The 24,592-nt window shown below is 40.6% G+C and overlaps 1 protein-coding gene across 1 annotated transcript in view; it reads right to left on the minus strand.

The window, feature by feature from the left end:
* The window catches only part of bckdhb (branched chain keto acid dehydrogenase E1 subunit beta), a 42,778-nt gene extending 20,028 nt beyond the window's left edge, over window positions 1–22,750 (minus strand). Inside the window, exons 1-8 of the mRNA XM_070835237.1 lie at window positions 22,546–22,750; window positions 21,500–21,577; window positions 20,684–20,752; window positions 17,798–17,931; window positions 15,743–15,898; window positions 14,160–14,268; window positions 11,993–12,090; window positions 10,345–10,455 (exon numbers count right to left, since the gene is read on the minus strand). Of these exons, the coding sequence (XP_070691338.1) occupies window positions 10,345–10,455; window positions 11,993–12,090; window positions 14,160–14,268; window positions 15,743–15,898; window positions 17,798–17,931; window positions 20,684–20,752; window positions 21,500–21,577; window positions 22,546–22,741 (951 nt within the window). The 5' untranslated portion in view covers window positions 22,742–22,750. The remainder of the gene's footprint in view (window positions 1–10,344; window positions 10,456–11,992; window positions 12,091–14,159; window positions 14,269–15,742; window positions 15,899–17,797; window positions 17,932–20,683; window positions 20,753–21,499; window positions 21,578–22,545) is intronic.
* Window positions 22,751–24,592: the final 1,842 nt, after the last annotated feature.

Here is a 24,592-nt window from a genome sequence, read left to right on the forward strand (position 1 = left end):
CAAATGGTCTTCATTAACCACAAATTTTGTGACGTACACATCTAATCTAGATAAATTACCCAAATGTGGCAAACTTAAGAGCTGGTCAAGGGTTTGCTCTTTTTGCAGTGTTGCATTACGCCACACTTTTTTACCAGCGACACCGGGAGAGGAGAATTGGACCAATCACCGAGAAACAACCATGAGTAATTTTCCACTGATATAACCCGCTGAAACACTGCTGCAGCACGACACATGATAAAGTTATGACACACACACATACACACCAAAAGGCACGTATGGTCCCCCCCTCTCTTGACTCCAATCTTTATCCGTCTCTCTCTTGCCCTACGTGTTTTCTTTCTCTCTCTCCACAAAGTCCTGCTGGTTCGGTCCACAGAGCGCAGTGTTAACATTGTAATTACAGACGTGGGCTACAATAATAAGAATGCAGGGAGTGGGGCCCAAACCTCTGGCCACTTTCTTCCTGTGCCATTTTCTTCTACTTTGATTGTTTCCAGTGTGTGTGTGTGTGTGTGTGTGTGTGTGTGTGTGTGTGTGTGTGTGTGTGTGTGTGTGTGAGACAGCTGGCCAAAGACATTAGGAGTGTTGTGGTGGGCCAGTGAGCAGATACTGGCTGAGACCCCTCAACTGAAAGGGAAACACAGGCATGAGCCCGGTCCGTCTGTGTGCTAATCGCTAGCAGGCTGCCTGCTGCCTTCCTGGCCCGGCTCCAGACCACAGATTCAGATAAAGGAAGAGTCTGCTCACTGGGTGTTAAATCTGGCCAGGTCTCTCCAAGGCAAGGGCAAAATCCACATCATGAATCACAATAAGTATTCCACGATTTTCAATAAAAGTCAATTTTGGAATCTCCTACCAATTGATTGATTGAACAAAACTGTCTGAATGTACAGCCAGTTCAAAGGTTTCACATCTGCTGTTCGTAACACCCACCGTCTGGTATGTTTTTCCAAAGACCAATCTTCCTTTCAAAGAAACAATTTATTAATTATCTTTCTTTCTTCTGTCCAAAAATCCTACAGACTAATAATGCCCTCTATTTGGAATTGTCATTTGCTGAATTTTCAAACATTTGACATGTTATTAGCTAACTTTGAAAAACAGTTATAAGATGCTAAGGCATCATGGCCAATCACCAGAGGGTGTCACAAGACCCTAGACATGTGTGTGTTTGTGGGAGGTTAGTGCTCAACTTTACTACTTAATGCATCCTTCTTTCTCTTCTCTTTTCTGTCTCTTATTGGCTTTAAATTACACATTTCGACGTGAAGTGAATACACTCGCAATCTCACTACAGATGATACAACCCCTGTATCTTACTATATTTGCTAGGGTTCCATGCTGAGTATATACATCCTCTGAAGCAGTGGTGTCATTTGAAATGTCTTGATGCAATTATAATGAGATTTACAACACTTCCATTTATCTGTATGTGTGCGTCTCTGTTGGCCAGATCACATATCTAATTGAATCAGGCTTTGTTTTCCCAGCTACACACAAATTAGGGTCAGCCCTCCTGCAGTCCAGGAGGAGGTGGTGATGCACATGATGTTTGATGTTTGGTAACTGACAAAAATACCAGAAGAGCAACTTCTGCATTTCAGCAGTTTAGTTATAACAATAACAGTTTAGCTGATGTTAGCTAACCACTATGAACTGAGCGGCATAGGAGGAAGCATTTACACCTTTTCAACATCTGGCTAAAATGCATTTTAAACCACCTTCAGATTTCCATCTTCCAAGAAGCGTTCAAGATAGCTATCCCATGCACCCAAGATGTATGAATTAATTAACTGCATTTGTATTTCAACCATTTATCTGTTCATTTTTCTTCCTTGCTAACTAATTTGATACTCTCTGAATCACAGCGTGGGTTTTCCAGTTGTTACATTTGACTGAGATGTGTTCTGTGTAGTCAGCCTGTTGAAGCTGGTAGTTTATTGGTCAGTATGAAAATAAACATACTGAAAATAACCCTCAAACCGTACATTTCTTTTTTACCAAATCCGTTATTTCTATCTTTCTCAAACTAGCTGAGAGACACCACAGTCTTTCTACATACCAAGCTGTTGGAAAGATCCATCATCCTATGAATTATTCCTATAATTTCAGAGCAACAGGAACATAATAGTAGAGCCGTAATAAACCATTTATCTCTGCAGCAACTACAGAATCTTATTGACCAGCTTCACAAAATCTACAGATCTAAACTTTGGTGCTGTCACTAGAAGGAAAGAGGAGAAAACTAATCAAAAGCAAAAGCAAAAGATAAAATTCTGAATTATGTTTTTATATTATGGATTCAGATGTAACATTAAACAGACTACTAAAAGGGTAAGAGTGCAGGTAGAGGTATTTCACCAAATAATTAGCAAAAAATGAAATGTCTTATAGCCCTTTGTCATTTTTTATAGATTCACATTAAAGCAATGATTCAGTCTTATTAGTGCGTTTTATTGCTCTAATTATTTAGTTATTAGTTTGTTGTTGTTCTTGGTGGGGGTTGTCTATTATCATTAACCATACTTATCAATTGTTGCTGGAAAAACTCACCAAGCCTTAATAATATTTTAAAACGTATCAGACACTCATGGTTATAATTTCTCTGTGGCTCATTTACCCTGCTTACAGTATGTGCCAATACAACTGTCCAGATGGTTTTACAGATATTTTTCTTGTAGCCCTGCTCTTCTTTAAATAACATTACATTATAATATAGCGGAAACAAGCCCATTTTGACAATAGCACTGGTTCTAAACATGGCAGGTCCTGGGACATCATCTGGAGGCCACCTGTTGGTAGACGTTTGCTGTGCTACATCAATATCATAATGACAAGCACAAAGCTGAGGGGTGAAAAGCGGAAACAAAGATGCTGCTAGAACAACGATGAGGAGCAATGTCACGGGTTCAGGCACAGTCACATCATAACTGATGAGGAGAGAGCTTAAATACAACAACAACAAAACTCTGCTGTGCCATGTTCACATGCAACAGGCAAAAACAGGATCAAGTTAGCATGCTCTGAATCAGCATTTGCCAGCAGACTTGTTTCAACAAATTTCCATGTGGCCGTTCAGAAACCTGGCTTTTTTGGACGGATTCCACACATTTTCATAACTCAACATGACTGTAGCTGAAACACAAGGATAATGAGGCTGCTACAAGTGGTAGATGTCAAAGCAGACTTCTGAAGAGGCAGCAGAGGGAAAGCATCCAGTCCTTGTAAAATATAAATTTGTCACTTTTCTCTGGCTTTTGCACAATGAGAATTAAAAAAAAAAAAAATCAGTTTATTTTTTTCACTGACCACTTGAAAAAAAAAAAAAAGCTTTAAATTGTGGAATCACTCATAAAGCTGACATCATCATCATTTGCTCTATAGCTGAGCTCAGAGTCTCTTGTGAACGGAGCAGAGCTCTTGATGTTTATGATGGAGTTATTAAAACTCTATTGCCAGATGTGGCAGAACAATCCTGAGTCAAAATTGGGGAAACCTAAAAACCCCTGGCAGATTCTTGCCATTAGGAAAACTGATCAAATTGAGAGCTCACTTAACCACAATAATTCTCCAATATTTTGATATTACATGAATTTTCCAAAATAGGTTCAGAAGAGGTTGAAGAGAGTGCGGTTGGGGATAAAACTCTTGCTTGTTTGGTTTTTCCGCTTAAAACAACAACAACAGCCAGACTACATTATTAGGCATAAATGATTAGATTATGATTTCAGCATTTTAAGGGACCTTCAATGTCGATTTTTATTCGTTATCATAGATTTCTTTTCCCACTGAGGGTGCCAGGATCAGTTTTACATAAACACAGCCAATAAAATATTTTCAAGCATAATCTATGTAATGATTATTTTCCATATTAATCTGTGGTAGCAATTTTGGAATATTTTCCATCAATCCATGGTCAACTGCTCTGCAAAGGTTTCTTTATAGCAACTCCAATGACAGACCATTCGGCCCATATAATTATGGTAGGGGGTATTAAAAACAATAACAACCACAGCCGTCAAGATGAGAATAACATGTTGAACTGACATTGAGCAGAAAACACTTGTGGCTCCCTGAGTCCATTTACTTTCATGTCTTTTTCCACCTCCATGCATGACAAACAAACATATCCGAGCGTACTGTGTGCTGCCTGACTCCCGCCTGCTTCAATACACTGTAATTACCTGCCGTGTTTGGCTGGGGACGCACATTACAGCTTGAAACCATTAAGGGAGAGTGAGGGGGTAAGCAGAGCCTTGATAAGGAGGTCTTATCTGTACAGTGAGTCAACAGACGCCAGAGCACTCAGAGCACGCAGACATTGCAACCTGCATCGCTTCCAAGAATCGGAACAGATGCTGCTGCACATTCCTCCTTAAGCACCCCCCTACATTTATTCCTCTTCTATCAAACATCCATTAAATTCTGCCTTTGTTTGTGACCCAGACAGAAATGTATTTATATGCAGTAGGACTACAGTAAGTTATTGGTGCACTTGTGCACAGCAAGTCCTTAAGTGACTCCTCCTGCATGTGTGTTTGAGGGTTGAACAGGTTCAGCCAAATTGGTTGCATCACCATGAGGGCTGTGATCCAGGCAACGCTGCAGTCACAGAGACTTCAGGCCAAGAGACACATCTATCGAGGGAGGAAGTTTACAAATATGTACGAGAAAACAATGAGCTGGAGAAAAAAAAAACATTACCAGGCACATCAGGGATAGTTTGGCAAATGTGTCCTACTATCAAAAATGCAATGACAAGCAGTTTGGCATGATTTTACACAACCTGTCTGATGAGGTAAAAAAACTGCTTTGACATGTTATAAAGCTGACACGTTTGAACAATAGCTGCAGCTCACAGGCAAAACAGCCGTTGTTCTGTAATGACTTTGGCTTTAAATACATTATATCATACAGCATGAATTATATGATCTGAAGTAAGTAAAAAAACAAAGTTTCTCTTTGTGTTGTGTTCATGTGTTGTGCTTTGCTGGGCTGCTGGGCTGCACGCTGGAAGTCACATGGCCACTGGGTCCCTAATATGAAGCTGGGCTGTGCTTTTGCCCTGCTCACTGCTCAGGGACTCTCACTGTTGTCACGAAAAGTATGTAACTGAAACATTACATTTTTCAGCTCACCTTATGACTTTAGGTCTTTTATAGGACTATATGGGACTTACAAACTCACAGGCTAGCACATACTTGCTTAGAGGACAGGACATGCCCCGACTAAGCCACTCCCTGTGGCTGAAATGAACAAAAATCTGTGGGATGAGTCAAATAGTTTTAGGGAAGTGAGAAAGGCACAGATAATAGGGGGACAAGTAGAAAAACAACAGACCGAGTTTTGGGCTCAGCGAGTTACTAAGAGATACCAAAACAACAGTGAAGCTATAAAAACACTTTTTTTTTTGTTTTTTTTACCAGAATACATTACCACTCCTTACACTGACAGCTTCTTGCCCCACTGCATCTTGCACGGTTACCTTTTAGTAAAAGTATTTGGGATTTAAAGTCAACTGTCTGAATACGTCAATCAGAAACAGAAGGTAGAAAAGTATGCTTTCAACTCCCTTTAGAAAGGTTGGTAGAGAAATGAAATGCACAAATGCAGTGTTTAACGCACTGTGAAACATTGATCTGGAGGGAAAAGGTTGTCACTTCTTACTCGAAATTTAAACTTTTGTTCGAACATGGGAGAACACTAAATGTTGGAACAGTAATGACCTGTTTGAAATCAAAATGTACGGTCTACAACGGACATTTTGACGTACTTTTCCTTTTAATCCAGTAGACAGCTTGACCTACTGCATCATTGCTTTGCGTCAACCTGTTGACCTATGGAGGAAAATGGAGGGTTTAGGAAACCTTTGTTAGGGCTTCTCTATCGTTACTATTGTTGTTGCTATTGTTGTATTCATCATCATCACGTATTGCAAGTTTATCTTGGCCAAATCAGTCAATTGATGCCATCTGCTTTGCCTTGGACATGCCTGTTTAGAAGGGCAGATGTACATGGTGGTAGTCAGAGCAGTTGCATATTTGAGAGGTTACAGTAAGTGGAGAACCATTGAGGGGGGAAAAAAAAAGAAAAAGAGAGGCCCTTAGCCGAGGTCCACAAGGTGTCCCGGCACCCTGAGCTGCTGCCCAACAGGACCTGTGTGTGGTGCTGTGGGAAGTGCTGGTTCCAACCAGGATTAAAGAAGCAATGACCTTATTACGGACCGGCCCCAGTGAGCCACTCTGACTCTTCACTGGCCGGATATGGAATCTGGAAAGGCTGAGAATGAGGCTGAATCAGCAACGATGGACTAATACGATAATGGCAGCTGAGATTTATTTTTTTACAATGCTGACTGGCCGACTGAAAGCCAAGTCAAACAAATGTGAATCCATGCAAACTCGGACGGAAACGTTGGCAAACTGGCCATCTGAACAACAATAAAAGCCATTAAACCATAGGGAGTGAAGGAGACGACTCAGAGAGGAATTAAAAAGCTCTTGTGCAGCATGTGCTCCTAACATGAGTATCTCTACACAACTACATCTCCACACTGACTCTGACCCAGCACGGCTTTCCGCAGCATATCATCTGAGCCACTGGTCTGGCAAAGGTAAACCAGCCATTTTGTTTATCCCTTAAAGATCAACTATTACATTTACTGGACCGCTCTAGACAGTGGGACAAAATAAAATACACTCACTTTTTCTCGACGTTTACAGCAATTTCTGCCCATGATTCCCTTCGTCAACGAGATGGTTGAATATATTTAGATACAAGTATAGATGGTGGCTGCCAGAATGGATCTCTCAGGAAATAGAAAGAAGCCATGTTCCTCCAGAGCGCTGCCTTAATGATCTCCCATGCTTAAAGACACATCATTCTTCATTTATTTTATGCATCAGTGCTCAAAAACAACACACAGACTACATATAAATCAGCTTGCCACACAACACACACATCCTTGACTGAAAGATATGCGAGGTAAATGTGACTCACAGGAAATTTTAATTGGCTGCCAGCAGTCGGATGTGTGTCTGTGGCCTATCTCACTGTCTACACACTCACCGCATCCGACGGCCAGTTAATAAGCGGTGCAAAAGGCCAGCTTTACAGAGATGTGTGCATACCAGAGAAGCTGGACACCAGGTGTACAGTCTTTTGAATTAAGAAGTTGGCTACTCCTTCTCTAAAGCGAAAAATAGCACTGGTCCCAAAATTCTATTCATCAGAGGAGAACAAAGATAACAACCTTTACAACAAGCTCCACCAACTTTCAACCATATTTTTTACAAAGCCAAAAAAAAAGTGTCAACTGATGTGAGGTTTTTACACCATAGCAAGTCTAAGGACTATAATATCATATGGAATGATGAAAATATAATCTAGGCTCATACCAGTTCTCGTTATTATAGTCCGGTATGATCAGTTAAAAGAAAAGCAGAAGCCGATGTTCAACTACTAGATGAACTGCATGTCCAAGAATATTAAAAACTAAAAATTGTACATCATGACAACTGATGTTTAGTGGTAAAATAAGCTCTGTAGGGCTGAGACTATTAGTCGATTCACTGATTTGTCTGAAAATTGTCAACAATTTTGGTAATCAGTTAATTGAAAAATGCTAACCGCTGGAGAAAATAATTTTGACCTCTTCCATGAGCCTGACAGGACACTGCGAGTGTAAAATTCTTCCAATAATCAGCGGAATCCCATCCCTAACATCGGCCTCTCCTTGTTCCTGTGATGATTTGCTGCTTTTCTCAGCTTTATATCACTGCAAACTGAATATCTTTTAGACTGCTGATCAGACAAAACAATCACCTTTGGGCTCTTTGAATCAGTGGCGTGACTTTTACACTTTCTGACATTTTTTGTACAAAACAACAGCTGAATCTGTAAGAACAATAATCTTAAGCTGCAGTCCTAACGTGGACCTGCAGATATCCCACTTTAACTAGTTCTGCGTGGGTTGCTGTGTGACGAAACACTTTATGTCTGAGCATCAGCAGAGCTGCAGCCACAGAACCATCTAGATGTCATGCCAGGCCAGAGCAGCTGTGCAGCACCCAGTAGTTAGGACACCACTGTGAGGGGTTATTTAGGACATGACGGGCTGTGCTTCCCATTTCATGTATTTGTGCCCTTTCTCTTCACCACTCCAGAAAAGTCTGCACCAACTCTTGTGGATTTAAAGAGGACATTTCAGTCTCGGTGAGATTCAAACAATTATTTAGCACAGTTCATTTAAGTCCAAATTTGGTTGCAAGGGACTGTAGTCACAGGCAAACATGTGATCATGTCTACATGTCAACACTCAGTGTAGCATAGACAGAACCACATGTGCTGTTCATGTCCATTATGGAGCAGGGGCTAACACTATGATAATAATAACAGAGTTTTTTTCAATATAGCCAGCTTGATCATTTTTCAGTAAAGCATTCAAGGGTATACATCAGAATTACACTGCATGAAAGAAGGTGCTTGCACTCACTCTATGGCTGCAAATCAAGAATCATAAATACACAACTAATCGATTATGACAAGTGAATTCATTGACTAATTGTTTCAGATCTACTCCACATGTTAAATCGACTAAATATAAACTGAAAGAGCACGTCAAAAATACATCTGCTACTGCCACGCCATTAGAATTTATCTACCACGTCCACCTTTGAACACCAAAGGCTGTCACAGTGTTCTGCCTTGAGCACCTTTTATGCATATGCAAAGGAAGACGACAAGATGTTGCATTGAGTCCACCACCTTTATTTGTGGCGACAAGTCTTACATCACTGAGTCCTTAACTGCACTCACAATTGTTTCTATCATGAGTAATGCACACCTGGATATTCACCTATGCACTCCAGATTAATTAAATGATGAATTAAAACCCCTTAATGTGTATTCCTGCACATTAGTTTGGGTGATGAGAATCATGACTTGGCCTGGAATTAATTCTGTACCCTCACTGAGATTTGATAATAGCTTGATTTAAAAGCCTCTGTCTGTGCTCAGCCAGCAGAACATGAAGGAAAAAAAGGGTCTCAATGGAGGAAGAAAAGAAAAAACACACACTTGAGGGATACCAGTGCATCAGCGTAATGCAACAGTGGCTTCACTGCCAATGACAAAGGGAACAGGATCTGTATGTATGCGTGTGTTTGGGGGTTGTGGGGAAATCAGTTTATGGGTTTTTATGATCGACAGATGTTCAAGATGGCATTTGGTTGGAGGAAATGACAAGGAGACATGTTGCTGACAAGCCTGAGGTGGCAGGCCTGACGCTAGGCCCACTAAGCAGCGCATGAACACTTTATTCAATTTCATGGCAGCTGTTTAATGGGGCACTACTTTAAAAAAAAAAATTCCACATTCACTTGAGAAGTCCCCTCTTTGAACAACAACTGACTAACTGACTACTGTTCACTCAGTTGCAAGTCCTTCAGTGCCAGCACCACACTACAGTTTCAATTGACTCCTATTAAATTACTACTCTCCTACCGCAATTTCGTTCTGTGCCTTAACGGATGGTTATAAGATTTTCTTGGCAGCCATGGCAGCGTGGTGCTCACTGACAAAGTTGCATGTTTCACCAGAGGAGCATGAAACTTGGACAGTAAATATGCAAAATGAAAATGTATCTAGTGTTTCAGCAACCGTGTTGACACAAGAAGATGGCATGTGCAGCAGCATCCTGAGACTGGAGAGGATGCGAATGCTTTTCAAAACATCAGATTCTCTCCTGCTGGTTTAGTCTACTGGCACTAGTGGTGACCAGGAAAGAACCTTTCTGTGCCACTGTTCCCCAAACTGTCTTGTGTCGTTCTGCTTCCCCTGTTTCAAAATAAATAAAGATGGAATGCCTACTGGAAAGCAACTCCTTTCTCAAAGCCCGCCCAAATCAAATATTTTGTTTTGGTGAGTGCCATAGTCTGCTGAGGCAACGTAAACCAGTAATCACGTCTTACCGGCTGTGGAAGGAATCCTGTTTATCAAGCACCAAAGAGAACCACACCGTCTAGAGGAACGTTTCCTCTGCATCACAATAAACACATCTACTTTAGGAGAATGTCTCCAGTGAACAAGAGCTCTTCAATGGCAACATTATTTATGCCAAATGATGATCTACTGAAGAGTAATAACTTGGGAATACAGAGTATGACATGAAGCAAATTTTAGATTATTGTTTAATAAGAACCCACAACAAACTAAATTAAATAGTTGCTTAGCAGAAAATGAATATGGAGAATTTTCTTTTACTTGATGCTGTTCAGGGTTTGGAGATGCATTTTTACTCAGCCTGCTCTGGTTGTGATTGTAAGCGTGTGGCTCTGTTACCTTACAAACAGTTTCAGTGTCCCAGGGCAGGATCGTCTGTAGATCGATGACCTCGCAGGACACTCCCAGTTTCTCTTGAGCCATATTGGCCACCTCCCTCATTACATGGATCTAAAACAGAGGAAAAGAAGAGAAAAGCAAGAGTGCTTTAAAATCTAATCACTTACCAGATGTTTACAGTTTGGCTAGGGCTTCACACCAGCTGTGACATCAACTCTGTCCAAAATGTGTTTCAATTCTAATAGGTTTAAACTACAAAATCTAAGGTGATAAACAAACATAAACAGTACATTTTAACATAATCTCCAGATGCTGCAGAATTGCAATATGTATGAAATCATATAAATGCATCACCAGTTAATTAGAGAACTCACACGTTTGCTTAGGATTTGGTGTTTTTCAACAAAATAAAAGTCTATTCGCTCCCCCACAATAATGTGTAATTTCTAAGAACTGGCTTTCAGCCATGTGTTATATAAACCATATACACATGTAACTTTAATTGCATGAAGGTTAAAAAAAATTCTGCAATTCAACATTTACATTAACTTCCTTTTAAGAGCTACGCTAGTACGCAGGAGGGAAAACAATAAATAATCTAATAGTCACATCAGCAATAATAATAAAACTGGCTTTTATTATATTTTGTACTATGGACACAAAGCCTCTCAGAGATCAATGCTCAGTAAATAAAACAGCTATTTAAACCTCAAAACATGGCAGGCAAGTTATTCCAATTAATTCATAATTTCTGTACTTAAGTTCACCGAGTCCATGTTTACTGGCAGGCATTGTTGGCAGCTTTTAAATAACGATTGCTGTGATAAATGTGAATCATCATAACTAAACGAGTTGTCAACAGTCGAGCCAGTTTGAAAGATACAGGCCCTGGCCTCAAGCTAACAAACAAGCTCAATAACTGTGAGCATTTATTAGGGAACGATGCTGCCATTATGTTATTTATCAGCAGATCAAGTGGCTCAATAACAGAGGGACGGTTAGGGAGAAAAACTCCCCGTTTGGGTGATCAGAAACTAAGGAGTGGGCACTCGTCCTTTGGGTGCAACAGTTAAAAAAGGAGAGCCATGCTTTCCATTTTTGTGATGAATCCTCATTCTTCTCCATCCACACTTCAACAACAATACTGGCTGTGATGAAGATGTTTTCCTTTCGATGCCCTCTGACCCCCCTCCAGTGTTCCAGATATATTACAGCCTGGTTAAGCCTGTTAAAGTAGCTGGGTACAATCAAAGTCGGGGATGACTCCTGGTGAGTTACACGCACCTTGATACAGAGCTGCAGAAAATAAAATCTCTCGGATGAAAAGAGCAGGCACAATGGAAAGTGTGCAGCAGACATGTCCTGTTAACACGCGGAGAGCTAAAAACAGACTTGGTGTTGTGGAGATGTCTGGAAAGATACAGCCACAGACTGCCAGCTGAGAGATCCTGCTGGGACAGAGGGGGGCTTCTGATGGACTTAGAGTTAATCCACTGCCTGCTTCTGTGGCATTAAACGTCATTTAGCGGAGATGACGCTGGGCCCCTTTTTTCCTGTGGCCATGGAAAATGATCCACAGAAAGATCACAACTTAAAACCACACAGGTCACCCACTGAAAGTCTGTCAGTGATGCGGACGCTTGCCTACCTGTGTCCCCCAGGCAACCAGAGTCACATCACTTCCTTCCTGTAGGATCTCGGCCTGCGAGAGTGGGATGGTGTAGGCCTCCACGGGAACCTGCTCCACTGAGGGAAAAAACACACACACACACACACATACATAGTGAGTAATGGACTAATATCCCCTCGGCGCTTACGTGCAGACATATTACATGCAAGCTCACAAGCAAAATAAATGAGGGTCGATTCTGAACACATTCATTAATCATTTCACTATGCACCCTGCGGGTTTCATGTAAAACACAGAGATCCCACACTGACCGGAAATAATAGACTAGATGACAACCTGGTGAAATGACAGACCGTCAAAGAACACAAATTCCTACTCTAGAACATTTTATCTGGCCCATTTCAAAGGTTTCTTCCTTCTTTTTCCAGAACCTCATCTCACCCCAGGGACATAGTGTGCTTTTATCAGCAAAATCTAATGCATGACCTAATGATATCTTTTGCCATCTACAAGCCCATGACCCTAATTAATCTTGACAACAACATATTGGTGGGATGGGATATCAATCAGAAAAGGGGCCACATGAATGGATCATTAGTCCAAAAAGGGGGGCCTCGCAGCCAGCCTCTCTTTGAACCAAAGTCCAAGACAAAGTGCAGCAAAGTATATGGTTTGAATAATTGTTAATAATGTCTTGGAAAGCTGAAGCGTGGTCATGGAAATCATTACAATGCAAAAACTTATCATAAACTCAAACTGCCATCACTTTTAAACATGCTGCTTATTAGCAATATTTATACTGCCCAGACACAACATATAATCACTAAATGTAGTATTTTAACTATCTTTGACTCTCATTCACCATTATGGCTTTGACTGCAGATCACGCAGGGCACAGGATCTTAAAGTGTGAGCGGATTTTGGCGGAACCAAGCTGCTAAAAGCATTCCTATATGGCAACGCATGAAGTCAAAATTACAATTAGGCAGAGTAATTATACCCTGGGGAGACGCTGGCTTTGAGACCTTTCTGGAAACCTTGAATGACTTCCATGATCCTTTCAAGCCTTCGAGAAGCTGTAAAGGAAAGAAAAATTGCCCATCCCGACGACTCACTATGTTAAAACAACATGAAGGGCTTGGGTGAATCATATGCAACTCCTGGTTTCGGCTTCCAGACGAGACAGAAAATAGGCCGTTTGAGTGGAATAATAGCATTTTGCAGAATGTTAAAATTGAATTATGAAAACTAGGTTATGGTTTAATAAGTGGAATCTCAGGCCTCACAAAACAGTATGGCCTCGATGAGACAAATGTGTGGTTTCTATCATAAGAGAGGCGGCCGCAATTAAAAACATGACTTCATAATCCAGGCAGAGATCATTAGAGGCATGTGGACCTGGCACGAGAGCTGGCTCACTTTGCCGTTTTAGGATATGAAAATAACTCCTGAGACGCTACCAGTACTCCATGTTAGATGGATGATTTGTCACACAGCTCAGAAAATAAAGAACTGAAAAAAAAAAACCAGAAACATAAAGGGGACCACATGTTAACGTGAGTAGAGCCATAAAGTAATAAGTTCATGTAGGGTTGACAAAACCAGCTGGTCAGTGAGCACATCACATGTACCGTGCTGTGTGCAAACAGTACTGTACACAAACGATAGAGAAGCTTGAGAAGCAATTGTGAATAGCTCGTGTCGAGGCTCGATAGCGGTAAGCTACGATATTTCTATTTTTGCTTGTTTTTTGTGAACAGTCACTACATTGCCAAGCTTCTACATCCAATTAAAAAAAAAATTTCCAAAGACACTCCAATGAATTTTGCTAAATAAATAATTGCTCTTTAATGAAAAAAATAAGTAGAAATAAAAACTCAAGGCACAATGAGGAAGATGCTGGCAGCTCGGCACCGTCAACACTACTTTTAGACGGTCTGCTTCACACTTGCGGTCCTGCTGATCTCACATTGTTTGCACTAAGGCAAATTGTTTATTTGTCTTGCCTCACACTTCTGAAAGGGAGAACATTTGCTTTCAATAAAGAAACCAGGCAAACAGATTGAGGGCCAGCGAGGCATGACGCTGGGGGAAGCTGTATGTTGAGGAGGGGGAGAAATGAACAAAACTAACAGGTGCTCAGCCACATGTCGACATGAGATTTATAATATACAATCCAGCTCACCTGCTGCTCTGTACAGGATCTTGGGCTCAAAGAATATGCAGGGGTTCTGGTCCGCGATGCAAGACAGGAGCAGCCCCTTGGCTTGCACTGGACTACGAGGTATCACAACCTGAAGAACACGTGACACACTTAATTGGACACAGTAATGATGTTGAAACAACAGAGCTTTCATCACATTGTTAACACTGAAAAATAACCAATTTTTCATTTCAGAATTTTGTATGTAATGAGGAATGACTCAAGAGTAATACAGTAACAGCCTCAAACAGGCAAAGTTTCCTTGAACTGGATCCAGTCCACCTTAACTGCAGACTAACTACTTAATCTGCCGAGCTGACTAACACTGAGGAAAAGATTATAAACTCTTCTATCAGCCGCTGCGATGATATTTCTCATGTCTTCCTCTCTGGCGTTGCAATTGTGTCTGATATTATATCCCTTAATGGTATTTAGGTCAGAATTGGGGTATCATGACAACTCCGGGCCAGAAGCTGGATCAAGCCCGTCAGGCTGTGTGGTTGGACTGATCCCCAGATGAGGCTAAGAGTGCTGATAGTTTACACAAAGATCAACATTTATCAGCCTGACCTTTGCTGCGAGACAACATGTTTATTGCTCTCAGCGATGGTTACTCACAATGGAAGAACTGTGGCTGTAACCACAGTCGTTCCCTGTCTGCCGCATATGAGCAACCTTGACGATGAGGATTATATGTGTGCTCAGTATAAGAAAACACAAGGGAGGGAAGTCATATCTTGACATTTTAACTTTGTTTACTTTGAGCACATGCTGTTAATTTTATGTCAGTGACTATGAGTGTCTGACAGAGTCATTTTTCTCCTCAGGCCCTGTTCACGCATAGAAACATGAAGCAGCTGGCTCCTTCTTGCCTTTTTACAAGTCTGAAGCTTGCAGGTATGTTTAGCATCGAGTATGAAGTTTGTATTCAACTGAATTTATATGACAGGACAGGTATTTTTTCAATTTTCCACAACAGTGGTGCACACCAGTCATGCATTTCCTGGAGCAATCTTCTATCTATCAAGTGTCCGTAGCTTGTAAAAGGAATCTCAGAAGCAGCTGACCACAACAAACATGGATTCTACTTCAAATGAAGTACTTTTACACAGTTGAGTTGGAGTGATTAACAGCTGTGCTTCCATTTGTGAATGAAATTTAAAAATCTGATTTAAAAAGGGCAGCCTCATCTGTGATTGAATACAACTATGATTATACAGCTGAATTAGTCCTGTTGCTACTTTTTCCAACACGCTTCACCAACTTTGTGTGCCCACAACATTCAAATATACTCGAAGATGACCTTGAAATTCATTTGTATTCATTGTACATATTTCTCCCACTCGGCATCTTTCTAAATTTACTTTCACTGATGTGGTTGTATTAGCTTAACTATACCGGTGCCTAAAAAAAATCTTAATTGTGCCTCACTAATGTCAGACCAGTCTAAACACATTGATGTTCTGCCAGAATACTTTTGAATATGTTTTGGGGCAAGATGTGACAAAACAATATAAAAAGGAAACAGATACAAGGCAGAATCTGTAATAAACCACATGGCTGACCTTGATGCCAGGGCAGTGGGCGAAGAAGGCCTCAGGGCTTTGGGAGTGGTAAAGTGATCCATGGCCGACACACCCCCATGGAGCCCGAATGGTGAGGTTGCCGCAGTCAAACAAGTTGCCAGAACGGTAGCGATACTTGGCTGCTTCATTGACTATCTGGAAAAAAAACCCAAAATGAATCAGATTAACACAACAACAAATTATTCGTTGATAATAAGAGGATGAAACTTAATAGATTCTTATCAGACACCTCGGTTAGTTCAACAGCAAAAGCACATTCTTTGGATTTATTTCACAAAAAGCACCCAAGAAAATAGGGTGTTTTCTTTTGCTATTACCAATAGAGACCACACCAGTGGACACTGGATTTGGGCTTCATGTGCCGAGCCAGTCTCTCTGCTATTCCACTTAAACTTTTTAAAAACCCTATCTTATTTTTAACGAACAAAATCACCTCCAGTGTCGGGTTTCTTTCAGCTACTTCTATGATTTTTGATACTGTGCATCCTCCAAAAAGGCATCTCGAGTTTTCCTCCCAGAGACTCAGGTGGGCTGTTAATTCAGCTTATGTGTCCCCCTAAGGTCAGTTTGGACGGCATCATTTTAAGCGAGAGCACAGAAGGAGCGAGGAGCCCACTCAAGGCCCGACACCAGATTTAATCCACCGTTGATCTGCATCACAGCAGGAGCCTCTTAGAAACTGGCTCTACCGTCACATATTCTGTTTTATGTTGCCTTGATATAGGCACTCACATTCATCTTGTGGAGGTTGAGACTACACAGAATGACACTAGTGTCAACATGTATGCATGGTAAAACAGCAGCGCTGCCCACTGTCCTGCTCAGCCACAGCCTCATTAATCTTCCACAGTAAAGACTCACAATGGGAATAAATGGAAAAAGGCTTCTTTTAACAGATTTTTCTGAGCTATAATGTAGACTATGAAAAAAAGACACTTAAAGGTCTGTTTATCAAACATGTGCACACAACAAGGAGCATGCCTGTCAGAGGAGCCACCGCATTTTCCCGTTGACAGTTTTTTTAACCTTTTAAATGCTGCTTTTACTCAATGTCATGACGAGGCCGTTCAGATGTGCCATTATTTAGCGTATGAATTGTATTATATCTAAGAAAAACATGTAGATGACAAGTCCTTGTTCTTAGTACTGACGTTAAATGTAAAAATAGCTCATTTTTTTCTACCATGTTTTTCCTTTTATTCTACCTCCATTTGCGATAAACATGCTTAGATTTTTTTTTCACTTTAGTATTGTTTTTATACTGAACAAAAGATTTACATTTGATAATTTTGAGGAATAATCTGAAGTTACTAGGAATCAGAAAAACAGCTATCACTGGAAGACGTAAGGTATGCCGATTCCAGCATTAACTACGATGTCAGTGCGTCCTGAGTTATAACACCGTGAAGGACTTTTGATGCAAAAGGCAGGCTTTAGTTACGTCAGCATACTTTCCCCTCATTCCAACGTCTGTCTCTTTCACAAAACACCTACAAAATGCCAGAGACTGTGATCCGCTGCTAAGAAAGAGCTTCCTCCTGGACCACATAGCATTGAAAACAAGCATAAGATGCCTAAAAATTACAGTTTCATTTCCAACTGTACAAATAATAAGAAACTGCTTGTCTCTAGAACATCAATAGTTCTTGTCTTGCATTGACATTGTATTAGTCTGTGATAGTATGCCATTGACCAATAGACCTGCAGAGCTGCGACAATGTCAGTCGACCGAATAGTCAATCGGGGCAAAATGAAACTATTTTGATGAACAAATAACTGTTTTAAGCAAAAATGCCAAACATTTGCCAATTCCAGTTCCAAAATGTGATCATTAGAATGTGAATCATTTTCTAGTATGTAAACTGAATAGGTTTTGATTTTGCACTTTTCATCAAACAAAACAAGATACTTGAAGACGTAACCTTAGGCTTTAAGAAAGTATAATCTGTACTTTTGATTACTTTCTGACATTTTATATGCTGTAATGTCACGATCTGCAGATTAACCATTAATGACAGTTATCGTTAATCTTACCTGGTCAAAGGCAGGATAGATATAGTCAGCAAACTGGATCTCAGCAATGGCTGTGGCACCAGCAACAGCAACACCAATACCAAATCCCACAATCCCCTGCTCACAAAGGGGAGTGTTGAAGACTCTGTCCTTACCTGGGAAGACAGTAGAAGAGAGGAGGAAAAGACGAATAAGATGTTGAGTTACCAGTAGAGGAAGGCAATCAAAATTATTCAAGTTGTTGAATCACCTTTCACTTTATAGTTTGGCTGCCGCTATGCTGGCTGGGCTCGGTGAAAAGCCCATTGTATTTAATGATTGATTTGGGAGCACTGATCACATCTGTAGAGGGTGTCTAAGGAATTGCAGGATTTATCTGATAACAGAGCGAGGCCCGTACTGCACACTAAGCGATGAGACTGCAAAGAATAGACTCTTAAAAGTGCAAAGAATAGACTCTTAAAATGCCATGCAGTCCTGAAATAAATGAAGTGACAAGCTGCGGACTACTCTTCAGCTGTAGCTAACCAAGCCTACAATGCACACACACAACCCCCACGGAGTAAAAACAGATGAGAGAAAGAAAAAAAAAAAAACTATTTTCCATTCTCCACCCTATAATCTGAAAAGGAGCCACAAGAGTGGGACTCTAAATTTGAGTTGTGAGTGTTATTTTTGCTCTCATCTTTGTGTATTTGCCAATCCAGACTCTTTTTTTTTTTTTTTTGTTGGGAAGTGAGCCTCTCAGCAGTGAAACTCTGCCCTTATGTGCCCTGCTCTGTGCTCACAAAGTTCAATTAGCAACCACAGCACCACAAAGCCTTAGAGGAATGACCAATTAAGCGATCAAAATGTAGTGCCTGGCTGCTCAGACTGAAGCCAACCTCGAACATGCAACTTCATGTGAAAGTGACATGTGAAAAATAATGGATGGATGGATGGATGGATGGATGTGTGTATGTGTGTGTGTGTGTGTCTGTGTATGTGTGTGTGCTTCTGTGTGTCAAAGCAATGAGACTAAGTCAACTAATGACAGGTAAAATACAACCAAGTGATGTTGTTCTGACTACTGAAGGGATCTTTGTGTTGTTAAATAGAGGACATGTTTGGATAAGTAACTTTTATAGTCAACGCTGTTTGACACAGACAGTGAAAAAGGCTACACACTTCAATGAGAGGGAGAGCTGGTCAGAGCAGAGGGTCAATGTGTGCTGTTGTTTTCAGGGAAACAGCCTTCAGAAGAGGCCAGTGGTGAGAGAGCTGGATCACCGGGGTGAATGCATCCGCCTCGTAAAAAAAAAAAATAATAATTCGTATAGTGTCTGCCCTGCATTAACCCGTTTTCTGTATAATGGCTGTGGGTGTCATCCCTTTCAGTAGTGGAAGGGATAAAAACAGCTTTGCGCTCGTCACTGTACACAAGGATGAGATGGAAAATAATGATCCCTCTCCAAAAGGTCAACACTTCTGACGTCAATGAAAACAAAAGGAAAAGCCAGCTACTGTTGGGGGGATTTGAGACTCCTTGCTATTGAAAAGAAAAAAAACAAAAACACACAAAATAAACTGAAATTGAACTCAAAACAAACAGAAAGGCAATCTACTGGCATCTAATTATTTTACAGCACTTTTATACCACGACAAACAAGAAACACAATTATGTGCTGTCATCACAGTTTCTGTACTGTGTTTAGTCAACCAGTTTTAGAGGATCTGACTGCAGCTGCAGACATCCTGGGCTGCTTATTGACATTTGGAGGGGAAAAATGGAGTTTGCAAATTGGCTGTTCCCGGATTTGCTTAAAAACATTTTCATTAAAAATGTTGTACAATTTTCAATAAATCTAGGGGCAACTGGTTACTTTTCTTCAACTCAGCATCAGTCTTGGAGTCTTCTGTAGAAAACAGCTTGATAGTATTGCCATGTCTTTGGTCATTTCTTTCCCCGTTGAGATTCATGTTTATTTTCTGACTGTCAACTACGGAATCAAACTGGAGCTGCCAGCTCCTTTCGAAGGGAAAATCCCCACTGACTAATACTGAGTAGAAACATAAATTACTAATGTAATAAAGTGCAGATGCAGAGCTCTCTGTGGGTTCAAACTTCAAAGCAAACTGCAGAAGGAGCTACATCCCAATATGCCTTTTTCATGGAAGACATGCTGCTTTGGGAAAATCAAAAGGTGTAAATGATAAAAATGAATGATGGCTGAATTTAGCTGCTTCAGTTTCAGGGTCCTGGTATTGTTTCTGCTGGCTCACTGTCACGTTGTCACTACTTACTTAGTTTGTTTTGAATTAATTGTGACCATAAATTGGAAACTTTATTGCTTTTTAAGAGAAAACTATAATATATACTCAAATATATCTTTAATATTCCTGCCCTGCAATTTCTTACTGATCATCAGAACATAATATATATCAGTTAGTAGCAAAAGTGAACATAAGCACCAGAGAGGGGGCTCGAGGCCTTTAATCCAAAGCTTAAGAGTCTCCCTGCTGTTGCTGCAGCTATTCTATCAATCTGATGAATTTTGAATGTATTGTTTTAAATAAAAGCAACAGTTGAGCACCAGAATAAAAACAGTAGCTTCCAGACCCAACTAGTAGCAGTGAGCACTGACATGCTATATCCGCTCACTGCGTCAGGTTTGTAAGGCCTCCCTGCTACAATGCACAAATAAGTGCAAACAGATCCTTCTGGTCCTCTAGGTGAACAGTGAACAGGGATATGACCTTGCGAGAAAGAAGGCAGTGGGAGTCTTTATAGTCCTCTGCTGCCATCTAGCGGCAAAGTCATGTGAAGCAGACAGAAGAACAGGTTCATTTTTTTTCTTTTTTTACTTCACTCAATAGTAGAGGCTTTTCAATGGGGGAAAACCATTGAAGGGGAATGAAGCATCTTACCATATTTGTCTCTCAGACCCACTGTGCATCGAAACACTCCACCAAAGGCAACATCTTCCCCAAAGATGACTGCAAATAAACACACAATAGAGTCAGCGATAAAATGGCACGTTCTCTTTAGATTCTCTGCACTGACATGTGAGAATAGAATAAGCAAGAATATTTCAGTGCAAAAGCACAACATGTGACAACATGAGGCGAGTAAAAACGAAAGTTATGATTACTGTTAACACACCTGTAGCCCTGCCAATAGTTATCTGATGGACTGTTTGGCTCTGAGAAGTGATCAAGCAACATTTCTGAGCTTTAGAAAGAAGTCAGCGGGCAGTGTTGTAAGTAACAGCAATGACTCATTATTATGAGGAAGCCACTACAGATTTGGTTACATCAAATCCCATTACAGTGTCATCTTACAATACGTTCACCTTGTAGTGCAGGTTTTAAAGCTCTACTGAGATGCAGTATCACTCTAACAAGTGTAACAAGCAGAGGATTTCCATTCAAACATTTCAAAGGTGCCATGTTTTGTTATGTAAATCCACCCATTATCTATACTGCTTGTCCTTAGAGGGCTTGAGCCAATCCTACCTGACGCTGAACATGATTGTTAGATATGTCTAATCTGTAAATACTGAGTATAATAAATGTGAAAAATGTCCTATTGGAACAACTCACAGGGCTTAAAGGGCTAGTCTTACAAGGCTATGAAAACAAATGTAAAATGCCACTGAATTCTTTAAAAAAAAATTAATAGACTCAGAGATTAGACATTTCACTAGCAGCTATAGAACTAAATTTCCTGTTTTACCATCCTACCTGCTGTTGGATCACTGGCCAGAGTGTTGTCCAAGGCACTTGTAACTGACTGGAACAAGTTCATCTTCTGGGTGGGACCTATAAAGTTTTAGGATAAAAAAAAAACACAGAACTTGACACAAGCAACAATTCATCATTGTGCATTTGGATCTTACAAACAGCACCCTGCTGAACACAACTATATGTGCCCATACCAGTTCTCACAGAAAAGAAACCACATTAAGGAAACTTGGCAGAGATTCAATCAATGGGTCACACTTTTCTGTGTTACAGAGAAGGAACAGACGATCAAGTGTTGCTGGTGGTTACTCAGCACTGGGTTGTCTATCTGGATCCACCAAGAATAGTTGCAATAGTTTTGAGTGCCAGTATCCTGGTCAGATGAACTTTAGTGCACTCAGATCACACAGACAGCTTCTCTTTAGTCACTTTAAATCTCAACGTAAAACATCCCTTTATGAGATGATCACCACTGGTTTGGAGCCAATCACAGTTCAATGTGCAACTTAATACAAGTGTGATGGAGACACCTGAAACCTCCAGTGATCACACACCAGGAACTGACCTCTCAGGGAGGTAGGAGGCATCTTGTGTCTTAGTGGTTACATTTCTGACATGGACAATAGTTTGCATTTATAAATAAATCAGTCATCAATTCTGGATTTTTCAATGAGAGAGATAAGCTACTGTAGATGACAGCTATTTCATCTAGATGGTGAAACCTTTGTTGAAATAACTTATCATGCACAAATTATAATTCCTAGCAAAGCATTTGTATGTGTCTGTAGAGGATCTCTGAATATTCAGGTGTACATCGTGGACACTGACGTCGCAGACTGTGCGGTAACATGACTAACACATTAGTCTCTGCCTTGGCTTGACAACCAAACAGATAATAACGCCATCACAACTCTTTCATGTCTCCTAACCAGACAGAGTCCCCCATGTTACTCAGCCACTCGTCTTTCTGACAGCTAACTTGTGCGAACTACACAAGTTTTCCCCTGTGAAGGCAGCTAGCATTAGCCGGCTAGCCACACACTCACCATATTGTGTCGGTTCGGGGTCAGGCTGGAAGGTAAAGTGCGACGCATGTCTTCGTTGTGTTTTTGCACGGGAGTTGCAGCTCGGCGACAGCTTCAACAGAGCGGCCCCGAGAGAGCTCTGAGCCCCGGGGCCGACACCGGAGATGGAAAGTTTTGAGTGAGCACCTCGGGCGAAGAACCGTGCAGCGGCCGCCATGACTGTTGTTGTGTCTGACCAGGAAGGGCAAGATGAATCAAAGTGTGAAGATCGTCTATTGCCGCGAGAAGCATCCCTCGGTGGAGAGAAACTGGATTATTAGGAGAATTGCCACCCCACTTCTGGGTCATATATTTGGCATTATTTGGGCGTTTTAATCCCGACGTGATACTGAAGTTTTCTATTAGTGTTCTAAAATAAATACTAACGTACTGGCTAAAGACATTTCAGCACCGGATCGAGAATAATCTTTTATTTTGTTTGTATTCAACAGCAGCAGCCTATATAGTTTTGATCAATATATTCTATTTGTTTTACTTTTTGTGAGATAAAGCCGTTTTATGTTGTTTGTTGGAAAGGTGAAAGCAGTGGAAAGGTAGGTGGGCTCTCTGTGGTACCTGGGAACAGCATCAGAGTGAGTGCTCCTGTTTATTTTTGCCATCCTCATGCCAGCCTCCATGAGCAGATGAAGGCCGTGATTGGGTGAAAAGGAGGGCGGTGTGCTTTTTTTTATTATTATCTTTTTCTGTGCGTGGTGGAGACTGTCAGTGCGCACACGCACACGCACACAAGTGGAAAAAATTCATGTCATTCACTGACAGTGAAATCAGTGGAGCCAGTCTTGGCTTTGCATGGTTAAATGTGCATCAGCTCTCCACTAATAAAGTCTGGACTTTCAATCCCTTTTAGCCTCAATCAGTTCTGATAGTCACTGGTGAATGCAGCATATTTAAGGTTAGCCAAAGGCTTTGAAATGTTTCACTTTTCAAGGTTATGAAAGTTCCCAACACAGCATCAGATGAGAAAGCCAAAATCAAAAATCTACATTTTGTCTTTTGTTACTGAAGACATTACCCTGTAAAATAATAAAACATAATACATTAAAATTACTATTATGCCTCATCTTTCTCTTCCATGTTCACAGTGAAAATTTTGCTATCTGCAAATTGTTCCTCCTCCCAGAGCTGTCATTCATCTCCTTTGTTTATGAGCCCATTTTATTTGTGTGGTTACCCACTAAACACTGAAACAGAATACAGTCTGATCTACATTTTGCTTTGCCACTCTCTTTAACATCCACTATGAGGATGAAATTCCTTCCCTCATCCTAAGATCCATCCTCATATTGTCACTACGTTCACATTTATAAGAGCTAGAGGGAGAACTAAGTTAGCTGTGCTTAAGTTTGGGTCCAGTTTCTAGATTAACAACTCCTCATTGGTGCGTTTATATAAGTGTGCTTCATACATCTACATTCTTTGTATAGCCTATATGTATCGCTACACCTCTAAAATAACTGAAAAATAATAATAATGTGCAGCTGGTTCATTTCTTAAATTAAATTAAAATTTACATATAAACATACTATATGTCTGAGTTATGCTCAGGGGTGTCACTGTGTGGGCACAAACCTTTTCCTACACTACTTGATCTTTTAAATGAACAGTACCTGTCGCAGCATCATGCTCGAAAAGCTCAACCTCCAACACACAGAAGATAAGACCCAATTTGGCATAATAAAATATGACACAATCTTCATATAAAATCATATCATTTTTTTGGATGTAGTTCATGTTTCTCTGTTGTAAAATAATTTATTTTTTAATCTGCTGAACAAACACAAGCTTGTCTTTATTGATAGATGGGCCTCAGCCAGACAAATAGGCCTGAGGTACTGTCCTTTGAAAAAGCTCTCCAGAAATATTTGTGGTCTTTAAAAGTTTTCTCCCCATAAGATTTATTGAAATGTCTGAACTCTGTCAATTGTAAACAGGGACAATTCCAGGATCTTTGACCTTCCTTTTGTGTTATTGTCGACTAATTGTCATCAGGAAATGATGCTTTTCATTG

The sequence above is a fragment of the Pempheris klunzingeri genome, chromosome 8 (assembly GCF_042242105.1).
Source record: "Pempheris klunzingeri isolate RE-2024b chromosome 8, fPemKlu1.hap1, whole genome shotgun sequence".
In the NCBI taxonomy this organism is placed as follows: Eukaryota; Metazoa; Chordata; class Actinopteri; order Acropomatiformes; family Pempheridae; genus Pempheris; species Pempheris klunzingeri.